This window comes from Hippocampus comes, unplaced genomic scaffold (genome assembly GCF_001891065.2).
Source record: "Hippocampus comes isolate QL1 unplaced genomic scaffold, H_comes_QL1_v1.1 scaffold109, whole genome shotgun sequence".
In the NCBI taxonomy this organism is placed as follows: domain Eukaryota; kingdom Metazoa; phylum Chordata; class Actinopteri; order Syngnathiformes; family Syngnathidae; genus Hippocampus; species Hippocampus comes.
Genome location: NW_017805274.1, coordinates 651,557 through 661,749, shown reverse-complemented (window position 1 = coordinate 661,749; position 10,193 = coordinate 651,557). Strand labels below are relative to the sequence as shown.

Genomic DNA, 10,193 nt, shown 5'->3' with positions numbered 1-10,193 from the left:
ATGTCGGGGAACAACAAATACGTCGTTCAAATTGATCTTTGTTTAGAATGGTTTAAAATATGATATTTTTAAAAATTTTAATACACATATTTTGGGAACTAATTGACATCTTCTAATCAAGACAACCAATAAAAATGTAATCAATAATCACATTTTAATGAAAAAATGTGTTTTAAAAATTATTTTAAATATTGAAAAAAAATCAAATCTGCTCATATTCATGCGAACAATGTTCAATGTTTTCACGTTTCATTTATGTGGCTCAACAAGGTAAAACAAATACATTTAAAAAAGTTATACACCACAATAAATGCATGGAACTGTGTGTCTGTCAAAAATGTGAAAATTCGTTTGTCATGGAGAAAGGTGGTTAATAATTTGCCCTCTATTCACTACTTAGCCCAATTTATGAAGACCAAGAAGGTGTTAAAAAAACAAAAAAATAAAAAAGAAACACTGCTGCAACCACAATAAAGCACACTGTAAGACGCACTAGTATAAATTGCAATGTTTTAATTTGGCCAGTAGGTGACGATATGCACGCTGTCATCGGCCGCATATTTCCTGTACAATATATTCCCTTCCAAGGGAACAACGTTTGCCTCACAGTGATGAAGTTCTGGGTTTGAATCTTTTAAGGATAGGCTCCAGCGCTTCCACAACTGAAACGCTAAGCGCGATAGAAAATGGATAGATGGGTGAAAACATTTATTAGAATGGAAAACATTAGAAAATGGCTTTATTCTGACACATTGCAAAAGGCTATTCTGGAGCATGCCCACGTAGTTTTTGCACATCCACATCAGCAGTATTGTTAAATCGTGGGGTTTAGCTCCGAAGTCGCTTTTGTAAACACCGCAACAGCATAAGAGACACACGAAGCACGAACACTCGCGTCACAATTCTTCTTCAAAGTCTGGTAATATGACAACAAAAATGTGCATCTTTGCACTCTTCTCTGATGCAGAGTGACGGTTAGCTACTCGAATGTCTTCAGGTGGTTGTAGAGGGACTGGACATAGGTGAACACGCACATGGGGTCCGGTTTGTCGCCCATTTCCAGCATGTCATCCACCTCGATCAAACGGAGACAGTCGGCCTGGGTTCTGACACGGGAGGGCAACCGGGGGAAATGTCGTAAATTAATAGTGTCAAATAGAGGTTTGTCTAATATAAAAGTTCACCACCCCCGATGCAAAAGATTAGACGACTGTCACACAATAAACACCACAGACATGACCATTTAACTTGCCTTGATTCTTGCACCACTATTCTCCTCCAATTCACGTTTTTTAGCTCCTCCGCGGCCTTAAAACAGAAATGAAATTGTTAAGCTGGGCTGACACTTACCAAAAGTGGTCAAAGGGCGAGCCATATTTAACATTTTTTTTATTCATCACACTCAACAAATACGCAACCCCGAAACAATATGTGCGGAAGGCTTAACCAAGTAGCTAACATCGCTAACTTTACTGGTTGAAATGATACAAAAAAAAAAAAAAAAACTTACTCGGCCGTTGAGAATGCCAGCTGGAGGTTTTGCTTTCGGTTGGCGGGCTTTAGCTAGAGGGACTGGACATAGGTGAACACGCACATGGGGTCCGGTTTGTCGCCCATTTCCAGCATGTCATCCACCTCGATCAAACGGAGACAGTCGGCCTGGGTTCTGACACGGGAGGGCAACCGGGGGAAATGTCGTAAATTAATAGTGTCAAATAGAGGTTTGTCTAATATAAAAGTTCACCACCCCCGATGCAAAAGCCGTATTTCCTGAAATACTATCCATTTCCATCCCTCTAATTAGATGCTGTGCCCCGATGAATCAATTCCGACTGAAAATAAATAAAACACCTTTTTCAAATAGATTATTCACATTCAAGAAAAATAGGAAAAAGTTCAACCAACTGCTAATATTCTCAAGCAGAAAAAAACGAAATGGGCAGGATCTCGGTTCATCTTCAGTTGAGGCAATAAAGACCAGGCCTCCATTGGTTTGAACGGTGGCAGACACGTTCCGAAATCGAAACCAAAACGCTTCTCCCCAATGCAAAAAAAAACCCCAAAAAACTTACTCTGCCGTTGAGAATGCCAGCTGCAGGTTTTGCTTTCGGTTAGCGGGCTTCAGTGTGTTGTAGTCGAACTCCAGCGGGAAGAAGGAATGGACCAGAGCGCAAAAGGCCATGCCGTCACTCCAACTCGAGGAGAAGTTCTGGATGTCAATGTTCTGCGGGAGGAATCGTTTGATCAGTTTATGAAACAAATGATGTCAAGGTTTTCCAAGAACTGAGGTTTTTGGAGTCCTAAAATGGGTCACCGATTGGGCTTTTATTGGGTTGCAGAGACCAAACTATTCCTTTAGGCTACAAGCCATTAAGAAGTCATCAGTCCATAAAATTTCCCCTTTCAAATGATCCTTAAGTTCCAGTCCAGAGTACCCCAAATTTTTGTACCTGGTAGCCGATGGTTTTCGAGCGGCACCACTCCAACAGGATATTTTTGATACCACTGGCGCTGGTAACGCCAAAGCTCTGGGAGCGCTTCAGCTTGGGCTTGGAATCCTTCGGCCTATTGCATAGAAATGCCCATTACTGTCTGGAAATCAGTCGGGCATGGAAATATTTCAGAGCCAACCGACAACGTAGCCTTTGCTGGGGTAAAAACAAAGAAAAAAAGCTACAATTAACTTCATTAATTGCTGTGTATGCTTCAGTGGTACGAACTTGACGGGGTCGGAGTTCATCCTCTCAAAGAGGGCACGTTTGGCCTGAGCTCCGCCAGCACGAGGAAGAGTGTTGGACTTGGTCGGCTCTTGCTTGCACTCCACAGGAGGGGAGTTGGCTTTCCTGGGGAGAGGAAAAACAGCTCAAATCGACCGCAGGTACAAACACCAGCGTAGGAAAATGTACCTCAGGGCTCGCGGTTGACTTACTTTTCAAAACCAGATGAGAAACCTGGTTTTATGACTGATTTGGAGGGAAGTAACTTTTCTGTAGATATTAAAAAAAAATACTTTACTGTTCAGATTATAAACGACTGAAGAGATACGGATACAGTCCGTTTGTATCTCGGCCAAGAGAGATCCAGAAGGCGGAGTTATCAAGACTGGAGCAGAACTATTTGTATGTCCATCTAAAACATCAGAGAAGAATTGACTTGTTTTTACCTGCCGGTTGAGGAAAGCTGACACTTCTTTTTAGAATCGGACTTGGCGTCTTGAGAACTGGAGCTGCAGTGAGGAACCAAAACATGTTTCAAGTATACCTGACGGCAGACCTTGTTTGAAGACCGTCGCTCTACCTCGGATTGGCACGGACAGTACCTCGCTTAAAGGGGTATTCCGGTTTAGCAATTGGGTGGGATGCCGGTGAAGCAATTGGTGTTGACATGGCGGCGGTTTTGTCCGAGGTCGAGGGACCCGATTGCGGCTTGGCATCGGTGACATCTAATCAGAAGATCCATTTTAGAAGGTAACCCAAGAACGAATGAATAGGGCCATTGATTTGGTGTCGAAAGGACTCACCGCGTCGAAATGGATACTCTCCTGGTTTTACGCTGTGGGATTCTGGCAAAAATTGAGTCTGAACAGATTTAGGTGCAGCGTCAGGGTTGCTTCTGCTCACATCTGTGAGGGGAAGATGTGCCAAAGAAGCCGATTGATCCTGGGATGCAAGGTCCTTGGATCCAGGTACACCTTCGAGAGGAAATACTTTTCTGGACTTGGCCTCAACTCCTCCAAGTTTCAGTTGTGACTTCATCCCAACTGCTTAAAGTCTCGCTGGAGTCAGTCTGAGTCCCTCAAAGTTTTGGTTTTGAATGTCTTTGGACTTGACTTCGTATCAACCCCTCAAGGTCTTTAGTCTTGACTGCATCTTCAATCCTCAATGTTTTGGTCTTAACATAAGTTGCGACTTGGTCTCGCCTCTTTCGAGTCTTGGTATCAACTTGGCTTATCTGAACTCTTCTAAGTCTTGTTTTTGATTTGGTCCTAAGCACTCAAGGCCTTGGTTTCAACACTTTTAAGTCTTGGACATTTCTTGGACATAACAGGACTTGGTCTAAACTTGATCTCAACTCCTACAAGCCTTGTTCTGAATTGAGTCTCAAAACTCAGCAGTCTTGTTCTAAAACTCAGTTTCGACTCTAACTCTCGGCGTTAACTCGGTCGAAGCAGCCTGGCCCACCAGATGGCACTATTTTCCCGTCTTTAAGAATTTTCTATCTAATACAGAGCCAAAAATATCTCATCCGTTACAAATAACAACCTCAAGCTTGATAACATTTTCACTTCTGGTGTGAACTATTATTAAAATTAATCACAAATGATTTGGATTGTTGTCGCAGTTTATTGTGACTATCAACTACTCACCGCTGATATTTTTGAATGATTTCGTGGCGGTTTCTGTTGCCGCTTTAGCCATGGGAGCTGCAGAATGGGCAGAATGGGCTTCCGAGCTGACTCTCGTCATTGCAGTGATGGGAGGATGATGTTCGGTCGGACTGTCAAACTTCTCCTGGACTGAACGCATTCAAAGACAAAATGAATCGACGACTAATTTTGAAATCACAGCGCGAGGAGACACACAAAAAAAGTCTGCTCACCTTGTTTCCTGCTCTGGTGTTCCACTGAGGCAATGTGCCTCTCTGCCTGGGCCCCCATTCCCTATTTCAGCAGAGTATGACACATGTCAAATTTTGACGTGTTTCACATCAGGCCGTCGGGTTCAAACGGGCCAAATGATGGGAGTGACGATCATGATCAATATTGCCGTTAGCTGGCTTAGGTGATGTAAAACGCGCGCAGCTGTTGTCCTGTCTATTTGTGTCGGCCTTAGCAACGCAACGTCGCGACTCCTGTTGACTGTTTACGTTCCAGGGTGTATCCCCTGTCATCGTGGACGATGATTCCACAGTGACATTTTAAGCCGACTTGCGCTAAAATAAACTCGTAGCAATGTAGCCCACCGGACATCCTGCAATCGACTGTCATGGAACGTTCGTGTTGCGTAAAACTAAGTTGTTTACCGCGGAACTTGGTCGGAGATCAGGATGTGACTTACTGAATTGCCGCATGCATAATTTTATACGAACTTTATTCCTCATTTTCATATTACTCATTAAAAGGAAGAGTTTTTGGCTCATCGAGCTATCGGATGCTGCTGTAAACAACAACAACAATAAATGGCGAATACAAAGGCCAACGAATCTAAGGTGTCCCATTCAATTACAGGCTAATGTCACTTAGCAGATGAACGATTATCCTCATTGACAGCTCAGGCCATGTGTGTTCCCACTAAGAGGCTATTTTAGACGTCGCAATGGGCCCCGTTTGCAAGTTTCCCTTCTGTTCTTCTGTCCCAATATAGCCCCAAATGGATGCTTAGCAAAATCAGGGGGGGGGAAGCGCCTAACTATATCACCCTGAAACCTGGCCTTTATTTGCCGCAAACCCCCCCACCCTGCTGCAAACACCCCAAACCTCTTTTGATTTCCACTGGGGGTCTGGCAACTCTTATAGCCAGACTCCCAATCTGTCAACTCGCCACCAGGATGGGAGATTAGCGCCTGCGTGATCTGTGGGCTCCCGCGATAGCCTCAGTAGGATATCGCAGTCCGACTCCATCTGACCCCCGCAATCCGTTTAAAACCTGAAGTCCCGTCCACCTCTGGGAACATCTTGGAACCATGCAAAGGCCAGCATGCCCGCCTCTTACAGATCGGCCTAAAGATTACAGCAATACTGTCCTTCTCTTCCAGTAGAACCTCCGATTGGTGAAGTCACATTGGTTGATGACTTCGAAAGACGATACCAAAGTGGCTGTCTTACTGTTCAAGATCAAGCAGGGGTCCTAGAGTCTTTTTCGTGCATCCTGTCAGGGGCGTGCAAAGAGTTGGGCCGACGGGGCGGGGTCCTCGAGCATCATTCTTACCTAAGGCTACCCCCCCAAAAAACTTTCCACCTTGAATTTAAAAAAAATAAAAGACGAAAAAACCCAGACACTTGTCTATGGCACAAGAAGTTCTATTTCGGACTCTCTAGATATCATCACACTTCTTCCTTATTGTTGGCTCGCCAATTAACGTAATTCAAATTTCCATTAAGAGATCTGATAGTCGATTTTGAGGTTTATTTTTGCTGTATGACTACATCATGGCATGATACAAGAACTGTTTTACTCTTGTTATAAACGCATGGGTCCCTTTCAGAGCTCCTTGATGATCAGCTATCAATTACTCTGTTAGTCCTACTACCCTGGCATTCGTACGCATGGACGGCGTTTAGGAAGGAATACGACGAAAGCCGATATGGAGCACATGCCTCGGCCCAACGGGGCCACTCCGGACTGCAAAACGTGGCGCCAATAATAGTCGTGACCTTTTGGCGGTGATGGTCGCGGCAATAAATCGCGGGGCCACGAGGGGAAAGTGGCGTTAGGGAAGGGAGCGAGTGTGTGAGGATATAATCGCGTGACATGATATTCGTGATGAGAGGTTACCGTCAATGAACGCATGATAACTTAAGGAGGTGAATCGTCAGGTCATCGCAACCGCAGAATACGGTCGCTAGGTTCACCGCCGTTGCCCCTGAGCCTTGGTTTTACAGAAAACATTCCTGAAAACAAACGTTAGCTAAAGCAGGTGATCAGGATTGAGACTGGACGGCAGGTTCAAATGACTGCAAGGGTTTTAGCATCAAGATCATTTGAATTATTTCCAGTAATGATTATTTTTGAGGGAGGCCGCATCATTTCTACGTGATCACTCCGACTTTCTGCTTTGACGATTGGCAGTAATGGGATACCGATTCGGGGCTGTTCGCACTAAAGCAGACATTTTGCAAACCCATCGGAGTCGTATGTCAGAAAGTGTCTCGCCCGAAAAGTTTTTCTTTTGGGTAGGTCTGGGTTTGGGCACTTAACTGGTACCCAATAGTTCCTCGCAACCCGAAAGAACGGCTGCACCCTCATTTTTATCCCTGGTTTTGCGGAACCATGCCTAAAAAAATCACAGTTTCTGCTTTAAACAATAAATACCTAAAAAAACATTTCAGGCAGAAGCCGCTGTCTTTTCACAACCCGTCACAGCAGTGGCACCCTTGAAATGGAACTCAAAATACACTTTAGAAAGCAAGTACCAGGGGGAAACGATCAGGACTTTCACTTAATTTCAAGTAGGGGTGGATTTTTTTTTTGCATCAAAATCTTCAAGTATTTTGTCTTTTTAGTTATTTCGGGATGACGTGAATGATTGAGAGTGATCTCCTTTGAATGCTTACATTAATTTCCTTTGTTTTCCATGGTGGTAGGGATCCGGATGTAGCCAGACCCACCGGGCATCTCTGGCCTTCCCGGTTCCGAGACTGCATCTCTAGAAGCCCGTTCTCCGCACCCTGTTCTTTATTCTTCCCCTTCGACATGGTGGTGGGGAAGTTCCTGTCGATTTGCACCCCGGCGAGAGACTCGACCAGGCGGCTGAGGGCCTCCAGCTTGGAATGGAGCTGCAGGTTCTCCTCCTGCAGCCGGCCCACTGCCTCGGCAAGAGGCCCGCTGGAGGCGCTCATCTCTTCGATACGCTGCTCGATGCGCTGCTTGAAAGCGCTCACGTCCATGTGGACCTCCCTCACGGCCGCCTGCAAGGTGTCATTGAATTCCACCAGGGCCTTGCTGACCATTTTTTCCTCGGCACCCTTTGCGCCTTGGTCCATGGCTGTCTAGTAAGTACCAGGGTTCGAGTCCAGAAACAAAGTGTTCTCTCACTGACGTCTTTTCTTTCCCAATGGAAACTCTCAACAGATACCTTGCATGTCCAGACTAATAATCCAGCATGGATGCTTTAAATGGAATCGCAAGGCGCCCTTACCAGCTGCTCATTAAAGTCCCATCAAGGAACTTGGACTTCTTTCAACATGCGTCTTCTCTTTCCCTTCGAACTTGATCTTGCGTCTTCGTTCATTGAATGGAAAATCTGCACATACATACATGCTGTTAGCGGGCGGGGGGGACAAGGTTTGGCGTTCAGATCAAGTTTGCAAACAGGGATAGGCATTAAACAAACCTTCCGAAAGGATCTGGTTCTAGTCCCATCCTCTTCCAATCTTTGCCGGTGAGTCTATCACTTCCATTCCCCTGGACACTCAGTGGCCCATATGGGTTTGTGAGCAACAGGCTTGTCTATGTATTTTGGGACATAAAGGGGGGGAGAGGGGGGGGAAAGGAATAGTTAGGAGGGGCTTGAATTATTTGTTTGTGGCCTCCCTTGGCAACCAGTGATAAGATACTTGATGGACAAAAGTATTTGGACTTTAGTAGTTATACTTACAAAAGGTGAAAAATGGGAACATTTTCCCCAATTTTCTTCCTGCTCACCATGATTAACGATTACTCACCATCTCCACTGAAGTTCAGGTGCATTCCTGGATTTTGTTTTACAAAGTGGGAACAGGGGAAAAAAAAAATCATTCGTTGTGCAAAGACATAATGTGATGTGTACCAAATAACGAGACGTGTGTCCAGCATTTCTGATTCTGCTATGAGGGATGACTACTCAACAGCTTCACTTTGAATCAACAGCGCCTCTGAGTGGCAGGGATGTCAAACTACAATTTATGGGACAGTGCAAACAAAACAAAACTTGTAAGCAGAAAATGTAAATTCACTTCAAAAGCTGGACATCCTTAAATATATCTTTTTTTTTGCATTTTGGGGATTTCTGGATTGATGTTTGAGTTACAAATGACACAGACACACAAGGTCAAAAGACTATCAAATCAAGTTTATTGATTTTTTTTTTAAAGGGGTGCCCAAGTTGAAACTTTCTCACATCGGTTTTTGTCTTCTTCATATTTTGTCATAAACAATCCAGTCCCCAAAAATATCAAGCTACAAAACAAGGCCCAAGCCATCAAAGTCTGCTCTTTACCCATGAAAATATTACGACACTATCAAGAATAAAGCAAGGGGTGGGGGCAGGAAGTGATAAAAAGATTGTGCCTCGGTGCATTGACTGACCAACCGCAAAGGCGTATGGGAGACATGAGCCAAATCTGAGAAAGCTGAAAATAGTCTAAACCACCATCAGGAGCACAGCAACCAAATGTAAGCCTTTGACATATTGCGTATGAATGTATCAGTTCCATCATTTAAAATAAACACTAGATGCATCAAAAGGTAATTTTAACTTGAAAGTTGCATAAATTAACCGGAATCAGTTGTATTGATGCTCAAGCGGTAAATACAAATAAAATCAAATGATAATGATACATATGTTTTTGAAATGTTTCAAAATGATTACCAACTTCATGGGTCTTCCGTGATATGCTGGTGATGATAAATGAGCCACAACCTGTAAACGCCGCCTACTAAATTTTCTTTTTCACAAGGCACCGGAAACCAAATTTGGTTCGCTGTCCATTGATTAAAATCACCCTAGCATCACATCTCAGCTCAAATAGTTGTGCATGTCTGTCAAGACAAAATCTGCATTCACATCAGGAAAAAAAAAAGGGTCACATCGCTGCATTATCAAAGTGTGTGAAACTGAAATAGATGATTTGTTCTCCTCAGATGTGGGAGTTCAAGTTCAATAAAAGTGCTTTGATTATTTTCACCTTCAAAATAGATGCTACACATGAGCAGAACGGTTACCTCAGTTGGTAAATTAGCAGAAAGAAAAAAAAATGAAAAAAACTTTTTTCGGCCACAGAATCAACAACCGAGTACTCTCTCCTATTTGATTTGAGCGTTAGCATGTGGCAGCATCTCCATATGTCTATCTGGTCCTCGCTAGCTCACATGGGCAGCAATACAAACATTTTAGCTCGGAGACGACTGCGACGCGAGAACGTGTGCTGGGGGCGATAATTGAGAACCAAAAGGGCTTGACAATTAAAATCCCCAGAATCAGGGTGTTAGCATTAGTCGATAGCTGACAAGGCTAGGCTAGTCTTGTATCAGCTAAAGGTGATGTGTAATTAGCTAGCATTTTCACAACATGCTAATGCTAACACCTAGCGTTGCCATCCCCATTATAGTGCTGTAGCTGCCCTAAAGCCAATGACATCCTTTTTTTCTGGTAATTTTTACGTAAATAACACATACACAAACTATTATTGGAAGAATCTGGAAAAAAAAGTCACTTAAATTTGGGAAGAATAACATTTATGTGTGTTTAGCAGCCTTTTGAAGAGATGGTTTACT

At 43.8% G+C, this 10,193-nt stretch overlaps 1 protein-coding gene across 4 annotated transcripts; it reads right to left on the bottom strand.

Moving 5' to 3' along the window:
- Positions 1 to 498: 498 nt before the first annotated feature.
- On the bottom strand, positions 499 to 8,186 carry LOC109515673 (smoothelin-like protein 2). Of its 4 annotated transcripts, XM_019869636.1 has the most exons (14): positions 8,053 to 8,186; positions 7,858 to 7,962; positions 7,274 to 7,708; positions 4,600 to 4,660; positions 4,367 to 4,516; positions 3,521 to 3,691; positions 3,320 to 3,442; positions 3,164 to 3,226; positions 2,930 to 2,987; positions 2,721 to 2,843; positions 2,451 to 2,565; positions 2,073 to 2,224; positions 1,511 to 1,666; positions 499 to 1,106 (listed from the first exon to the last, which is right to left on the bottom strand). In XM_019869636.1, the coding sequence occupies exons 3-13, from the start codon at positions 7,700 to 7,702 to the stop codon at positions 1,564 to 1,566; spliced, it is 1,548 nt and encodes a 515-aa protein (XP_019725195.1). In that variant the 5' UTR covers positions 7,703 to 7,708; positions 7,858 to 7,962; positions 8,053 to 8,186; the 3' UTR covers positions 499 to 1,106; positions 1,511 to 1,563. The 4 variants fall into 4 exon arrangements, with proteins under 4 accessions (XP_019725195.1, XP_019725194.1, XP_019725196.1 ...); XM_019869635.1 differs by having other exon boundaries at positions 7,274 to 7,962; XM_019869637.1 differs by having other exon boundaries at positions 3,521 to 3,622; positions 7,274 to 7,962.
- Positions 8,187 to 10,193: the final 2,007 nt, after the last annotated feature.